Below are 17,566 nucleotides of genomic sequence, written 5' to 3'. Positions count from 1 at the left end.
AAGTCCAAACTTTGACTTGGGCTTGATGTTCTGTCCACTTCAATCATTTGGACATAATTTCAGCCCATTAGTATTCAAACCTCTTGCCAAAAGTGGGCTCAGGCCCAAAGGTAGGCCCTGATGCACTAGTCCAATCAGATATTGTGTGGTAAACTGGTATTGCATAGCCGTATAGGTTTGGTCCAAACCAGGAGATCCTACAGTTTGTTTAAGTTTTTAAGATATCGTAGCCCAACCTCAAGCTAGCAGGCCCATCACAGCCCAAGCCCAATGTCTCTTACTATGGGCTTGAAGTGGCGTTGTACTTAGTCTGGGCTTGGTCAAGCATCAAGCCAGTGGGCTCTATTGAACAAATCCACTTAACTTATATTTTTTAGGTGCTTATATTTATATCATATGTTTTATGTTAGTGTATAAGCTATAATCATAATCATGAAAAAAATGAAAGAAAACCTCATTGACTTGAAGCGTTACATTTAGTCAAATAAAGAGGGTGGATGGAGGGGTGAAACCTCCTCCAAAAGGACATATACTAACTCCTAATTCACACCAAGAGAGGCCAGATCATAAGCCAGTTTATTGTCATTTCTTGGTATGCATTGTACTCGACAATCTGAACGTGACAGTTGGAAACAAATCTTATTTAATATAAAACCATATGGTGAAAGGGAGATTCTACTGCTGTTAACTACTTGAACTATCTATAGAGTATCTACTTTTAGGATAAAATTGTAGAGTCCAAAATCTTGCGCTAACATGATGCCAAAACCTGAAAGTCTCAGCCTCTATCGTTGCTGGACCACCAACAGAATTTACCCACATCATACTACTCACCAGAGTATCTACTTTTAGGATAAAGTTGTAGAGTCCAAAATCTTATGATAACCTGATGCCAAAACCTGAAAGTCTCAGTCTCTATCATTGCTGGACCACCACCAGTAGAATTTACCCAAATCATACTATATATTCACCAGAATATCTACTTTTATGATAAAATTGTAGAGTCCAAAATCTTACGCTAACATGATGTCAAACCTGAAAATTCCAGCCTCCACCGTTGTTGGACCACCAACAGAATTTACTCACATCATAACACGTTCATTATGGTTTTTGATTATTGCTACAATCCCATCGTGTTCCTCCCCCAACTTGTATAACATAAAAACTTAGTTAGTATAACATTATCATTATCAAAGAAGCCTACATTATTAAAATGCGATCGACCGATCAATCAATCACATGAGGATTTCATTAATTTTGATGTTTTGGGGAAATAAGACCATACAAAATAGAGCATCCAATATTTTGAATAGTTATGGTTTGGTTGACTTTAAGAAAAAACAAAAGAAAATTAAGGAGATGAATTTATGGTTTTTATTGACTTTGTCAAAAAAAAAAGCCAAAATTCAAACAATTGATTTCTATAGCAATTTTGTAGGCGTGACGTGTACCAAATATTGGGAAATATTTTGAAAAAAAGATTAGGAAAAGCTTCCAAAAGAAAGGGAAAGACAAAAGAAAATTGAAGAATACAATGTAAAAAAATGGCACATTCTTATAAAGATACCCAAATTTTTTATTTTGCATAGTAAAATATTTTTTTAATTATTTAGTTAATTTATTTTTCTTTGAATCTACAATGTTATTTTTTCAACTCAAAACTTGTTTTTTGAATATGATCTCAATTTGCACATAAGTTTATCACCTAATAACATGATAAATTGGGAAAAAAATCAACGTATGGCCACAAAAAATATTGCTTACAGTGGGAATCAAACTCTCCCTTATGAGAGTCCACACGATTGGTCCATAGAGATTTACTATAACCTTATTTGCACCCCACACTTTACTAAGGACACCCCATTAACATGATAAAATACACAATCTTTCAACACCCCATTGACCCTACAACTTTCAATCCCAAATTCTTCTATCTTCTTCTTCCCCACCACTTTCAATCCCAAATCCTTCCATCTTTTTCTTCCCCACCACCTTCAACCCCAAATCCTTACATCTTCTTCTTTCCCACCACGTTCAACTCCAAATCCTTCTATCTTCTTCTCCCCCATCACTTTCAGTCCCACTTTCGAATGCAAGGTGCAGGAAATCGTTATAGAACTTGGGAGGAGAGTAAGAGATGTTTTGTAACAAGATGATGAAAGAGAGAGAGAGGAATTAGGGTTACAGGATGTAGATTGTGTTTTTTACAAAAAACATAAAATGAGGTGAACTCATAATTGTCACATTTTTAATTAGAGTTTATTTAAATGATGTGTTCTTAATAAATAATGAGGTGCAAATAAGGTTTATCATTAGACTATCATTGTTAAATCTATTTTATTTTAATTTTGTGGTTCACATTTTGTTTTTTTCTTTTTAAATATTACTGAGAATTATTAAAATCGAATTTTATACACATATATGCTTAATCCAATTGGTTATCAACCAAGCCACATCTTATCGATGTAGTGTGTACTTAGTTGTTTATGTCCATTTTAGTCATAAAAAATTCCAAAATTATCTGCTCTCTCTCTATCCATTTCAACAGTCATAATTTCTTCCCCTTTGTTTCAACCCGTCTATCTCTATTTCTCTGTTTCCGACTTTTGGTCCAAATTTTTGAACAAAATATCGAATCCAACGGCCATTAATTTGTTTGAAATCAAATCTTGAGCTTTCAAGTTTCAACGCAAAGCAATGGCAGCGTCGTCTGGACCACCTTAGGCTGCTTCTGCTTCTCCAACAAGTCCCGCCTTTGAAAACCCTAACAAGTAATAGAGATGGTTTTCAGGAATAAATTTCTGTTTTCGTCTAAGAAATCCGATTCCAGTTCTAGTCCAGATGGATCCAACAGCAGTCCCAGATCGTTTGGGTCCGGTTCGCCGATCCCATCGGAAAAGAAGAAGGCGAAGTCATCTACTTTATCCAAGGAGGAGTCACCTAAGCAGACGCAATTAGGTAAAGATGTGGCGCCCAAGAAGAAGGGACTGTCACTGAGAGGGAAAGATAAAGCAACGACAGTGCCGCAGAATCAACCTAAAGCTCCTGATAAACCTGTCCTCAACTCCAAGTCGAAGAAAGCTGTTGAGGAAGCGGCGTCAGTGTCGCCAATACTGGCGTCATCGTTGGGGTTGAATCGGATAAAGACTCGATCGGGTCCTTTGCCCCAGGAGAGCTTCTTTGGGTTGAGAGGAGACAAGGGCAACTCTGCGGCAGTGCTCGGGGGAAGTAATTTATCTAGGCTGAGTGGCGGTGATGGTGGGTTGGGTTATGGGAAATCGGGGTCGGGGAGCTTAGGGAAGAAGAAGGAAATTGCGGGTCAGAGTAGAGCGATGGGCAGGGTTGATAATGGGACTGGGACTAATTTGGGTAGTACGTGTACTGGAAGGGGGCAATCCGCAGAGCAGAGCCCTAATGTGCTGCCACGGTCCCGGTTGCACATTGGGGAATCGTCTTCCGGAACAGGTATGGATCACCCCTTGCGGTTACTTGCATTCACTTATTTTAGTTACTTGCATTCGCTTGTTTTAGCAGCCAGTAGTGCTTGAAGCTAGCATATGAGAATACAGTATAGCAACTGGACATTTTATGAATATATAGTGAAGTTCATCCATGACGAGAGTATAGTTTGGGGGCCCCTATTTTGAAGTTTTGATTATTATTTGGAACCACACACATACTACACTCTACAAATTTCATTTAGGTCCATAAAATTTTCCATTTCTGTTGCCTTCCGGAATAACTACGAAAGTGGATAGGGCCGTAGGGGAGGGAGTATTAATGAGGCCCCTTGAAGTTGCTATTCTACGTAAACTCTGGATATATAAAGGAATGATGCTGGATGCTCATTTAGCCCTTTAATTTAGTCTGAATCAGATAGATAATCCTTTCTTCTGAGATTTCTGCTTTAGACACACACACACACTCTATACATGCTTGTTTGCACATATATATATATGTGTTAAGAAAAGTCCCATATAGGTAAACTAAAGATCTAATGGACATGTTATAAGCTCATGATTTCCTTGTCTTAGTAAAGACGCATTTTCTAAACTAACGACATGAATCCAAGCTTCGATACCATGTTAAATTTAGCTCATAAGTGGTCCATACACTCTCGAAAAGGACCTATTAGAGAGAGGAGGGGGAATCACACATATGCACATACAATTCACCCAAACTAGACGATGTGTGACATTTGTCTCTCAACACTCCCCCTCACTTGTGGGTTGGACAATCTAGCGGCCCAACAAGTGCAACAAATGGGCAAGCCATGGCCCAAGAAACGGGTGGAGGTAAGGCCATCCAGGTACACATTGCTAGGAACTTGGCTATGATATATTGTATAGTACAAATAGAAACCTTGTAATATATAGGGGAATACAGCCAAAGTCAAAATTAGAGATTAAGATAACTTAGAAATCAAGGAAACACCATAAGAACCTAAATCAACATAAACTAGGGAACTAAATTATAATAATATATTCTAACAATCCGGAGTATTATGCATGCATAATGCTAAGATACTTTGGTTATCGTTAACTGCACTTTTCTTTGTATTCAGTGTTGATCTCTGGCTACAATGTAATTGTCATTGTACTTTATTTGTTTGCAGAGATCTTGTAGCTGGTAATTGTTCCAAACACTTTTATTTTTTTGCCATTCTATAAATATTTGCTAGAAGGATTTACGTGAGATGGTTTTTGTACTCGGATCCTGGACAGTTTTAGTTTTGCAAAGTTCGTTTGCATCAGTGCTGCAAAACTCTTCTCTACTGTTTTTTCCTTCACTTTTTTGTATCATTTCTATCAAAAGCTTGGTTGATTTTGGAAAAGGAACTATCAAGTATAATGTTTATTGCATTCATGCACCGTTTGTAAATAAAACACAATTTTTTTAATATTTTCTTTGTGGAAGTCCTTTGATACAATGAATCTCCTTAGCAGGTCAGAATGAGTCATCACGGGGCCGATCTGGGAGCTTAAAAAGTTCAGATGTGTGTACACCTGAGGTACTCACATAATCTCATTTCTTTCTCGTTACGTTGTTGCCTTTTATTCTTCCACATCTATATCTTATCCAATTTTTTATTTTTTTTCATCGTAGACTTCATGCGATTGCGAAAACCCAAAGGAGTCTGAATCTCCCCGTTTCCAAGCTATTCTCCGTGTAACAAGTGCACCTAGGAAGAGATTCCCGGGTGACATCAAAAGTTTTTCGCATGAACTAAATTCAAAAGGTGTACGGCCTTTCCCATTTTTTTGGAAGCCAAGAGGCTTAAATGACTTGGAGGTATGTTATGCTTCTGTATCATATTTCCTTTCAGATAACTATTTATGCTTTAGGAAATCATAATCGTTCCTGGTTCCGATTACTATCTATCTTATACAGGAAATCTTGGTTGTTATACGTGGAAAATTTGACAAAGCAAAGGAAGAAGTGAATGCTGATCTGGCCATTTTTGCAGCAGATCTGGTTGGCATTCTTGAAAAGAATGCAGACAGTCATCCTGAGTGGCAGGAAACTATTGAGGACTTGTTGGTTTTGGCCCGGAGCTGTGATATGACATCTCCTGGAGAGTTTTGGCTTCAGTGTGAAGGCATAGTTCAAGAGTTGGATGACAGGCGTCAAGAACTTCCTCCAGGAATGCTGAAGCAGCTTCATACCCGAATGCTTTTCATTCTCACACGGTGCACCAGATTGTTGCAGTTTCACAAGGAAAGTGGGCTGGGTGAGGATGATCATGTCTTTCCTCTTCGTCAATCTAGAGTACTGCATTCTGCAGATAAAAGAATGCCTCCAGGCTTGGGAAGGGATGAGAAAAATTCTGGTGCTGCAAAGGCCTTGAAGGCGGCTTCAGCACGAAAGTCCTATAGTCAGGAGCAGCATGGTTTGGATTGGAGGGGAGACCATGCGGCAGCACGCTCCGGAAATTTTGTCTCTCTTGCTGCTGATATCACTTCTGATGATTTGGAGTCTCCAGTTGGAAGGGATCGGATGTCTTCTTGGAAGAAACTGCCATCTCCTGGAGTCAAAAGCGCAAAGGAAGTTGCTCCACTGTTGGAGCAGAATGATGTGAAGATTGAACCTTTGAAGAGGGCGACTACCAGAAAAGGAGTTTCTGATGTTGATCTGACTGCTTCGAAGCCTTCAGAGCTTCCTCATACTAAAGATTCACAAGAACATTCTTCTAAGCACAAACACAAAATTTCTTGGGGTTACTGGGGTGATCAGCCGATTGTTTCAAATGAAACTTCAATAATTTGTCGCATATGTGAGGAGGAGGTTCCAACTTTACACGTGGAAGACCATTCAAGAATTTGTGCAATTGCAGATCGATGTGATCAGCAGGGTCTCAGTGTCAATGAACGTCTTGTCAGGATTTCAGAGAGTTTGGATAAGATGATGGAGAATTTCGCACAGAAGGAGATGACACATGCAGTTGGAAGCCCAGATGTCGCAAAAGTATCAAATTCAAGCGTGACTGAAGAATCTGATATGCTCTCCCCAAAACTCAGTGATTGGTACCGGAGAGGGTCTGAGGATATGCTTGACTGTTTTCCTGATGCTGATAACTCAGTTTTTGTGGATGACCTGAAGGGTTTACCCTCTATGTCATGTAGAACACGTTTCGGGCCAAAGTCTGATCAAGGAATGACCACATCATCTGGTGGTAGCATGACTCCTAGGTCACCAATATTGACACCAAGGAACAGCCATATTGACTTGCTGTTGGCTGGGAAGTGCGTCTTTCCCGAGCATGATGATGTTCTGCAGGTATCCACACAGTTTACTTTGCTACTTATTTTCTTTGGAGATATTCAACCAGCACTTTCCTAGTATAACAGTTTAAGATAATTGACTTCAGTTTACAATTCCAAATTTAATCTTTTGTTACACAATTTTATGTTAAATTTAACTCTTTTTGATGCATCTGATGCAAGAAGGAAAATGTAGTAAAAGCTACAAGACTTTTAGCGCTGTAAGATTTAAGAAGCTTCTTAGTCTAGTTTTGCATGACTTTGTTCTTAATCAAGCTTCATCGGTCGTATAAGATGTATTTCTTCACCTTTTCCCAACCCTTCAGCTATGTACTCGTCATAAAGATGCAAGTTGCTTGTAAAGTTATGTATTGTAATAACTTTCGTGTGTCGTAACTGCTTTAGTTACATAAAGGGCAATTCTGGTTGGTAACAAATTGCAACTTGTAATTTGGTTTTAATATAACAATTATGTATTTGAAGGCAACATAATTTCGTCTTGTCTTTAAAGGAAGTTTGTAGTCTATGTAAACTGAATCCAATCATATCAAATTTGCTGATTCCATATACATAGCACATCTAATGTAGCATATCTTAAGCAAGTGTAATATCATTATTATTTACTTTTTGGGGCTATATTTGTGCTTGTTAGTATTTGTCAATGACTATGAGTTTGTGTATTTAGTGCTATGATTGATATCAAGCTATCATTTCTTTATGATCCAGATGAATGAACTTGCTGATATTGCAAGATGTGTAGCAAATACACCTTTAGATGATGACCGCTCAATTCCCTATTTACTATCTTGTATTGAAGACTTAAAGGTGGTCATTGATCGTCGCAAGTTTGATGCTCTTACTGTCGAAACTTTTGGGGCACGCATTGAGAAGCTGATTCGGTGGGAACTGCTAAAACTTGTAGCTTTTCCGTGAAAGACTTGCATTTTTTTTTTGTCTAGAAAGCTTTCTTTATTTTATTATGCTATTGTTTGGATACAATATAATGAGTTGTGATTCCGTAGGGAGAAGTATTTGCAGCTTACTGAGCTAGTGGAAGATGAAAAGGTTGAACTAACGAGTACGGTAATTGATGAAGATGCTCCTTTGGAAGATGATGTTGTGCGTAGCTTGAGAACAAGCCCCATACATTCTTCTAAAGACCGTACTTCCATAGATGACTTTGAGATAATAAAGCCAATCAGTCGTGGGGCATTTGGACGGGTCTTTTTGGCTAAAAAGAGGACAACAGGGGATCTTTTTGCTATTAAGGTACCTGTATTTGATTGTTATTTCTTATGGAACTCTAATATTTTTTTATATCTGTATTCACGCAATGACGCAAACACACATGCACATATCTACCTAGGGATATAATAGATTCTTTGCTCCTTTTCAAGAAGCTTTTCTTTTGCAGGTCTTACAATTGTAATATGTATTGTATTTTAATGCCTTTAGTGATTTTTATGCCATGAGTATTTAGTTACCCATCTCTGTAATTTTATGGTGTTTACATTAGTACCTATCAAGAAATACATTTGGCGCTTTCATGATATATAATGCTCCTTATCGCCATATATTCGAATTTATTTCTTTTAATCCTGGAGAAAGAGTTGTCAGTTGTCACTGCTCCTTATTGCCATATATTTTCCCCAATGTTCCTCTTTTAGCTGTCATTCTTTTATCAAAGACTCGCACTTCTTTTCATTCTAAGCAGAAATGAAGTCTAAAGTTCAGATACTACAAAATAACAATAATAATGGCTATGAAAAATGTTTCAACAGTCAATTTTCAGTTTTACAACTCTCAGTTATTTTGGATTTGCTATACAAAGTATGGAATCCTCTGTTTTTGGATAGATTTTGGTTCTTTTTTAATGTTTATCTTTGGATATGCTGCAGGTTCTTAAAAAGGCAGATATGATTAGAAAGAATGCTGTTGAAAGTATATTAGCTGAAAGAGACATTTTAATTTCGGTCCGCAACCCATTTGTGGTGAGCGGTCTAGCTTGTAATTCATTTTTCGTAGCCATGAAAGTCTTCTATTTCATTGTAACTTTAAGTGAACTTTTCAGGTACGTTTCTTTTATTCGTTCACATGTCGTGAAAATTTGTATCTTGTGATGGAGTATTTAAATGGGGGAGATTTGTATTCACTCTTGAGAAATTTGGGCTGCTTAGATGAAGATGTTGCTCGAGTATACATAGCAGAAGTTGTGAGTGTCTGTTCATGTTTTGAAATTCTTTAATAGATGGTTTGTGGTACAATTCTAAAAACCGAGTACAATTAATTTCAGGTGCTTGCTTTGGAATATTTACACTCACTTCGTGTGGTCCATCGTGACTTGAAGCCTGATAACTTGTTGATTGCCCATGATGGTCATATTAAGGTAAGTTCTTATTCACTTTCCTTTCGGTCTTCTTTTTCATGGTGTTGGTGCTTTGACAGTGAAGCTTATGCATTACTACATTCTCTGTGTTGAAAAGCAAAAATGCTTCCTCTTGCCAATTTTGTTTTTCTTTGGCAGACTACTTCTCTCTTTTCCATTGTTTTTTGGTACCACTTCTAAGAAGTCATTGTGGAAACTCTTTCTTGTATCAGGGCAGTGGTGAAATGTTAAATAAGCTTATCTTCCAAATTGCTATTCAATTTCTGATATATTCCAAGCAATAACCCTAACAGTGATGCATTTCATAATCCTCTTTTCATATTCGCTCTGTTCAGTCACTGGTTAATAAAAGGGAAGGAGGTAGAGCAGCAATGCCTCCTTAAATAATAGCAGAGAGGAATGAGTTTCCTTGTCTCTGACTCTCTGTTGAATGCTTGGAGAAAAAAAGTTTGAACCCATCCACAAATGAAACAAAATTTTCTGTTAGCTGGATTGGTTTAAACCCTACTAAATATTTCTGCAACTAAATGATCTTTTGACAACTATAATGTCCTTGTGAAGCTTATAAAACTCCGTTTGTTGCACTCAAACAGTTGACTGATTTTGGGCTTTCAAAGGTTGGTCTCATCAATAGTACCGATGATTTGTCTGGGCCAGCAGTTAGTGGGACATCCCTGCTTGGGGATGATGAACCCGAGCTATCTGCATCTGAGCATCAGCAAGAAAGGAGGAAGAAGCGTTCTGCTGTCGGTACTCCCGACTATTTGGCGCCAGAGATACTTTTGGGGACAGGACATGGTTTGTATAATCTTTTATGTTTTTAGGGCTATAATTTTCTTCATCTAATACCAATGCAAGTTAAACCTTAAAAATGAAATTTGGTTATCCTGATAGGAAATCTAGAGCTAGGAAACTTGGACTCTGATGATCAATAACGGAGTAAAATTTTGTATTTTCAAATTAATTTGTAACAAATTGATGGAATGATGGAACTGGAAGTTAATGTTGTACTCCTCCTATCAGTTGTGTCAAACTTTTAGCAGCTGCTCACATACAGATGTCTAGAAATTAACTATTATATTCCATCTTCCTCAGGCACAACGGCAGATTGGTGGTCTGTCGGTGTCATCTTATTTGAACTGATTGTGGGCATTCCTCCTTTCAATGCAGAACATCCACAGGTTATTACCATGCTTATGAGTGTATTTGATTCCACCAATGGTGGTGGTTCTGCTTCCATTGACGTGAAATTTTTTTCCCTCATTTATGATGTTGGCTTTTATTATTCTGATGACTCTATCAAGAAATAGTAACGATGAAGTGTGTTCTTTGGCATTTGGGCTAGAGACCATTGCTGCCAGGGTCGGCAACACCTGGTGCTTTTATCTTTAAAATTATTTTTCCTACTGAAGAAGGGAGAAAAAGAAGAAGATTTATCTCATCTCCTTTTATCCTATACTTTTTTTGTTTCCTTTTCTCATTCTTATATGGTATATCCTGATCTGATTTCATAGGTTTGCAACCTTCTGCCTAGTTCATAAAAATGCCAGCCCGTAACAAAGGAAGCGAGATCTGTACTTTCTTATTGTCTAAGATTGATGCCAGGTTTTTCCTTTGTTGCGAGCTGGCATTTTATGAACCAGGCATAAAGTCACAAACCTATGAAATCAGATCATGTTTTGCTTGTAAAATTGTTGCAATTTGAAAGTGTGCACTTCGATAAGAAAGTGAACTTTAATTAATGGTAGTTCAGTTGCATTGTTCTGTGATATAAGGTGATAATCCCCTCTCATGAAATGTATATACAAACATCTTTACTTCCAACGAATTAGATGCTGGTCCTGAAAAACAGTTATCTATAAACTCTTACAAGTCTCGTGTACCTTACTTGTTTTCACATGTTTGTTAATTTCTTTTGAGCTTGATTCTGGTCTTATTTTTCCATCATTGCATTCTCATTAGTGTGTTTTTTTTTTTTTTCCTTCCTCTCTTTTAGCAAATATTTGATAATATTCTCAACCGTAAAGTACCTTGGCCCCGGGTGCCTGGAGAACTGAGTCGCGAAGCACATGATCTCATTGATCGGTAAGAAAACTTTTCATTGTTATTGTACTAGTATATGTTCTTAAAGATAAAATATTTCTGAAAGTTAATGTTACAATAGATTAGTATTTGGTCCAGTACAATTAATTGAAGACTTTGATTATTTGATATCTGTTATGGAGCCAAGTAGCTTTTCCTCTTCCATAAAGTAGGGTGGAGGGTCATGCACCAATTTTTTAGCATTTGTGTGTGGGTATATTTTACCTTCGATAGAAGATGGGTAGAAAATAAGAGATTGTGCCAACATATTGTTTACTAGATAATAGTAATTAATAGTTGAGATACAATGCGAGTGCTGTTAAATTTATAACTAGTTCTTAGCAAATTACTGATATATTTAATATCCAGACTATTGACCGAAGATCCTCATCAGAGACTTGGAGCCGGGGGAGCATCAGAGGTAAACTTGATTATTTGGTCCAATTTTTGATATTGGATCTCTTTCAGTATTTAGGGCGTGTGTTTCCCTAATTTCACTTGGATGTCAGGATAACACAATCATGGCTTCTATGATACAGGTGAAGGAGCATGTATTCTTCAAAGATATCAATTGGGACACTCTTGCAAGGCAGAAGGTGTAAATGTATTTTATGTTTGTTACAGGTTGTTATCTGCATTTTACTGTACATTTTTCTCACCTCGGAATCCCGTTCCTATTTGGCACTTTTCCCAGGCTGCATTTGTTCCCAGTTCAGATAGTGCACTTGATACCAGTTATTTTACTAGTCGCTATTCATGGAATACTTCGGATGAGCATGGATATCAAGCCAGTGATCTTGAAGATTCCAGTGACGCTGACAGCTTCAGTGGCAGCAGTAGTTGCCGGAGCAATCGCCAGGATGAAGTGGTATTGTAGCTTCCCACAGTTTAAAATTTTCGAAATTGATAGTATTTTCTAAATATATTCTAACTATATAGTCTCTAATGGATTCACCATTGGGCAAATATGATGAACAGGGTGATGAATTTGGAGGTCTTGCGGAGTTTGATTCCAGCTCATCTGTTAATTATTCCTTCAGTAATTTTTCATTCAAGGTACTTTCTTACATTAGGCTGGGTGACTTTCAATTGACATGGTCACTCTTGGAGTTTTTTCTTTTCTTTTCCTTTCCTGATGGACACTCTGGTGGTTAATAGAAATCTAGATCTGGGAAAGAATCGGGCATTTATTTTTGACCACGCTATAGCTCTCGAGTTCCAAATGATAGTTGTGAATCCATGATCTGCATTTATTTTTGGCAAAGCTATAGTTCTCATGCACAGAGAGTTGATATGTTTCGAGCAAATGCATGCAGCCTCCTTAACTTTTTACTTTCGCATTTGGTTTCCAGAACCTCTCTCAGCTAGCATCAATCAACTACGATCTTCTCACAAAGGGTTGGAAGGATGATCCTTCAACTGATCATAATTCATAGCCACCGTGCCTTCCCTGTCAACGGGGAGATTGTTTCTTCGTAAACAGATGGTTGTATTTACCGAGCATTCTGAACGTGTGTTGTTTGTATACCCAGTACATGTATGGTTTTCATACCCCCTGCTCCTTCAAAATGCAACTTTCATAAATCGTCAGCCCTTTGGTCATTTTTATTGATTTGGTGTTCTTCACTTGCAGATATAGAAGAAAATACCCAAGAACTGAAACTGCTCCGGGATGTGGTCTCTTTCCTCCACCGGCTGATGCTGAGCGAATCGTCAGGTTTGAATTTTATTGTGGAATAGTTTTGTCTGAGCTCAGGATTTCATGTATACTGACTTACATACTGGCAATTGGCCTCCAAATGTACTGGTTTTGATTGCCCTTCTTCAATATCAATATGATCACATCCCCATAATTTTCAGTTCAGTTTCACATCTTTGAAGTATTTCACTCTAAATATAACTTCAATATTTAATTTAGTTATATTATTTTTCACTTTATTAAAAAAGAAAATAATAAAAATTTCATAATAGAAAGTGAATAATAGAAAAAAACTATTAATTAATAATCCAAATAACTCTACCTATATACGATAAGAGAAAAAATGTTTTAATTTTATTATAATATATATATATATATATATATATATATATAGAGAGAGAGAGAGAGAGCATGTACATATAAAAGTCATTAGGTCTAATTGTGAGTAGATGCATGAAACAAAACTCCAAACTTGAGAGGTGCATTGGATGCCAACAAAAAAAATATGACAGTAGGACCACAAAATATCACACAATCACCTTTTTTACAGGTGAACATCATTCCATTCATGTGCAAACACTCTGCTCCACCAAATAAAGCTTTCATCATCATCTCCAATTCTTTTGCAGCTCTGATTTCTTACTTTATCCTTTTCTATTTAAATATCATCAAGAAGTTCACAAGGACAAGTACCCAATACCAGAAATCTCAAAATTCAAAATTTATGGAGTTACCTGTGTGTGGATAGCAAACCTATAACCACCACTAGGGGTGATAGCCTAGGCCTAGTTGGTGAATTGTTTTGAGATCAAATAGTATGAATTAGGGAGATTTTAAGTTTGATTCCCAGCAATACACTTATGGGCATGCGTTGTTAGGCCATTAACTCGTGTGCGCATGCTTGACTGCTTGAGTTTAAGCCTATATCAAATGCCCAAGACAAATTTCATAGGCCGTTAACTTGTGTGCGCATACTTGACGGCTTGACTTTAAGTTTATATCGAATATCCAAATTACAAATTTATACGATATCATTATTGGTTAACAAAATATAGCAAACCCATACTGTAGTAAAAGGAGAGAATGAGAGAATTAGAGGTCTATTTAAAACATACAATCAAAAAAAGAAAGTTTTCAAAAACATGGACTTGAATGAAACCAACCTAACCATCCTACACAGAGTCACTGTACCCCATGAAAACTTCAGTCCTGGAATTCCTCTGTTTACCCTAATTTGGATTCAGAAGAAGACAAGAGAGACTGCTGAAAAAGCCACTTCAATGCTTAGGAAACCAAAGCTCATTCATTAAACAATGACCATCCCTATTCTATTCTCTCTCTAGCATTTCCCAAGATCAGTAAAATGTATGTTTATTTTTTACCAAAACTTCATGAAGAGTAAAACCTAAAACTGTGCCTTCTTGTGAGAAAGATTGTAACCTGAAAACCCATCATGACCAAACTCTATAAAGTTCAAAGCAACCAACCCATCTCCATCTAAAACAGATCAAAAGTTTGCATCATCAAAGAGGAAAAAAGTTAAAGTGAATGTAATAATTACAACCACCATATGATCCACCCAACAAAGAACAATTGGGACAGATATGAACCCTAAAAGTATCAATGAAGAAATTTAAAAAAGGAAGAAAAAAAAAGATAGAAAGATTTGAGGCCCAGATAAACATACAACATAAGCACATGATTAAACATTATAATTATGGGCATAACATAGCAAAGATGATCATTATACTCGTCGAGAAGAGGAGTTGTCGTCAACATCCTTGATGACATCAGGCTGTGGATCGTGATCTTCTCGCTGGCTTGAACGACACAGCTCCTCAATCCGCCTTGACACTTCGGGCATTGAAGGGCGGTTATCGGGGTACTGAGCAGCACAATCTATTGCGAGCTGCAAGAGCTGAACCATATCTTCCTCTACATTTTGGTACCTAAGGAGCTCAAGATCGAACACCTCAGATGTCCATTCCTCTCGAACTATGGACTGTACCCATCTGGGAAGGTCGACCCCCTCTTCGTTCAAGAGGGCATGAGTGGGTGCTTTCCCAGTCAGTAGCTCCAGTAGTAATACACCAAAGCTATATACATCGGCCTTCTGAGATACTTTGCGAGGGTCAGTTACCTCCGGTGCACGGTAGCCGGCAACTCTGTTGGGAGTGGATGAAGGGCCGACAAGGTGGGCAAGGCCAAAATCAGAGACTCTGGCTTCGTAGGATTTAGTGAGGAGAATATTAGAAGATTTTATATTTCCGTGAGAGATGTTTGGACCTTGAGAGTGTAGGTACTCAACCCCCCGGGCAGCTCCAAGGGCAATGCTCGAACGAGTCTCCCAATTCAGGGGCGTTCTACCTGCTCCTTTATTTCCTGTGGTATAATTAAGTAATGAAATGATTGTAAAGATAAAGCTAATGAAGCAAAACATTTCTACATATATCTTGTTCATCTTTTATCTTCTTCAACGTGAAATATCCTGCGCGTAGATTATTCTGATGTTTTCCCTGTTATTTTATGTATAATCTCATCAAAACCTAAGCAAATTTTCTGACATAAAAGGCTAAATAGCAGCATGTCCACACAATGTTCCAAGAGAAGAACATTAGTAGATTACACCACAATCAAATATTGCTGTTCTGTACAAAACAATTCATATATTTCTATTCAATGAAAACTAAATTTGCATACAACACAAATGAGAATACCCCAATCTATCATTCATGGTGAATTTGACTTGCGAATACTTGACAACAGCAACAAAACTATAACTTCTGAGGCCCGTATGTGGTCAACGAAAGATCTGTTTTCCTTCAAGACATGCTCAACAAACTCGTAGAAGACGCTAGAAAGAAACGATGGCATATATCGATCTAATCCAGCCCATCCCTCTATTGGTAGAGACATTCAGTTGAAAGAGTATCAATCAAAAAAGACAAAAGAGATAAACACATACATACATAGGACATATAAATTTTCTACCAATTAAGAACACAGTAAGCATCTCTAAAAGGGAATGCAACCTAGCAATCAAAACAACAATCATGACATAAAACCAGAACATAAATCATAAAAGTAAGCTCAAGGGCAAGAAACCCTCACCATGCAAAAGTGCAGACAAGCTTCCCATGGCCATGTAATCATAGACAAGCAGCTTCTCATCCCTGCTATAATAGTAAGCCCTGAGTGGCACCAAATTCTCATTGTCCATGGATCCCACCCCTTCAATCTTCTCTCTGAACTCTTTATCTGAAATAGTCACATCCTTCAACCTCTTCACTGCCACCACAGTCCCCATCTCGAGTACCGCCTTATAGGCCGTCCCGAAAGTCCCTTTCCCCAATACCTCCGCCGAGGCCCTCAACAAGTCCTCCAAATCAAACACTCTCCCCCCATTCCCGAAAAACACGAGTTTTTTGGCTCCGCCATTTGCAGCAGCTGCAGCTTCTCCCTTCCCATTCACAGTCATAGCAGCCGCTGCGGCTGCGGCCACTGAAAACCCATTTCCATACCCTCCATTTTCAACCTCCCCAATCGGCTTCTCCCCCGGAATCTCCAGCTCTTGATGCTTGATTGAAGCAATGTCAATCGACCTAGACTTCTTGTTCCCCTTCTTTTGGCACAAGAAGAACAATATTAGAAGAATGAAGATCAAACCCACCACGGATCCAATCACAAGACCTGCAATTGCTCCACCAGATAACTTCTTCTTCTTATTTTCAGGCTCCACAATGCCTGTACTCGGCACATTTGCACTCTCACCAGCACAAACCTCGAGTGGTCTACCACACAATGAATTACCCGAAAATGAGCTCGAATCGAACCTCTGAAACCTCTCCGGTATCGGCCCATTTAACATATTATTTGAAACATTAAATTGAATCACTTTTGGGACTTTCAAAGCTGGAATCGAACCTGACAACCCATTGTTCTCAAGGTACAGAGTCTTCAATCTCGGTAACTTATCAAAACCCACAGAGATCTCACCCGTAAAATTGTTACTAGCAAGATTGACACGCACAAGATCCTTCATTCCGAACAAAAACTCCGGGATTTCGCCGGAAAAGTGGTTCCCGTGGAGGTACAAATTGCGGAGCCCAGTACACGAAGCGAGATCCGAGGGAAGCTGTCCGGTGAGAGCATTGAGTCGGAGACTGAGAGTGCGCAGCTGGGTCAGGTTACTGAAAATGCCGGTGGGGAGTTCACCAGAAAGGGCCACGCCGGGCAATCGGAGGACCACGACCCGGCCTTGCTCGCAAGTGACACCCGCCCAATTACAAGGGCTGGTCGCAGTAGCATTCCAGAGGAGCGTACGGCCACCGAGCGACTGCCGGAGATCAAGAAGCGCCGCTCTGTCGGCCGAAAGATCAGATTTTGACACCGGAAATAAAAGGAAAACATGAAAAAGAAGTAGGACGTGAAAGAACAGATTTCGGGTCTGCATTTTTAAGGGAAAACGCTACCACGGGTACTACCAGTCTTGTAATGCTTGAAATAGTGAAACTGTAGGTCTGGTTTTTAATGGGTTTCAAGGGCATGCATTGTTTCAGGCTCTCTCTGGTTTATGGGGAGAGAGAGAGAGGAAGGAGAAGAGTTGGTATTGAAGAAAGACAAGACCGTCAACTGGTT

The 17,566-nt window shown here is 38.5% G+C and overlaps 2 protein-coding genes across 3 annotated transcripts; one reads left to right on the top strand and one right to left on the bottom strand.

Annotated features, from left to right (window-relative positions):
• The first annotated feature begins 2,557 nt into the window (after positions 1 to 2,557).
• Positions 2,558 to 13,093, top strand: LOC119987071 (probable serine/threonine protein kinase IREH1). 2 transcript variants are annotated; one of them, XM_038831802.1, is made up of 18 exons: positions 2,558 to 3,465; positions 4,947 to 5,011; positions 5,107 to 5,292; positions 5,392 to 6,777; positions 7,488 to 7,660; positions 7,784 to 8,030; positions 8,660 to 8,752; positions 8,833 to 8,973; positions 9,055 to 9,147; positions 9,765 to 9,945; positions 10,243 to 10,328; positions 11,144 to 11,232; positions 11,599 to 11,650; positions 11,769 to 11,825; positions 11,924 to 12,097; positions 12,208 to 12,285; positions 12,582 to 12,766; positions 12,863 to 13,093. In XM_038831802.1, exons 1-17 carry the CDS (start codon positions 2,781 to 2,783, stop codon positions 12,663 to 12,665), a joined length of 3,870 nt encoding a protein of 1,289 aa, XP_038687730.1. In that variant the 5' UTR covers positions 2,558 to 2,780; the 3' UTR covers positions 12,666 to 12,766; positions 12,863 to 13,093. The 2 variants fall into 2 exon arrangements, with proteins under 2 accessions (XP_038687730.1, XP_038687729.1); XM_038831801.1 differs by having other exon boundaries at positions 2,559 to 3,465; positions 9,741 to 9,945.
• Positions 13,094 to 14,400: 1,307 nt separating this feature from the next.
• LOC119987405 (probable inactive receptor kinase At1g48480) lies at positions 14,401 to 17,566 on the bottom strand. Its single transcript, XM_038832305.1, has 2 exons — positions 16,040 to 17,566; positions 14,401 to 15,310 (listed from the first exon to the last, which is right to left on the bottom strand). Exons 1-2 carry the CDS (start codon positions 17,379 to 17,381, stop codon positions 14,673 to 14,675), a joined length of 1,980 nt encoding a protein of 659 aa, XP_038688233.1. The 5' UTR covers positions 17,382 to 17,566; the 3' UTR covers positions 14,401 to 14,672.

This window comes from Tripterygium wilfordii, chromosome 20 (assembly GCF_013401445.1).
Source record: "Tripterygium wilfordii isolate XIE 37 chromosome 20, ASM1340144v1, whole genome shotgun sequence".
Classification (NCBI taxonomy): domain Eukaryota; kingdom Viridiplantae; phylum Streptophyta; class Magnoliopsida; order Celastrales; family Celastraceae; genus Tripterygium; species Tripterygium wilfordii.
This window is presented reverse-complemented; position numbering and strand designations above follow the sequence as displayed.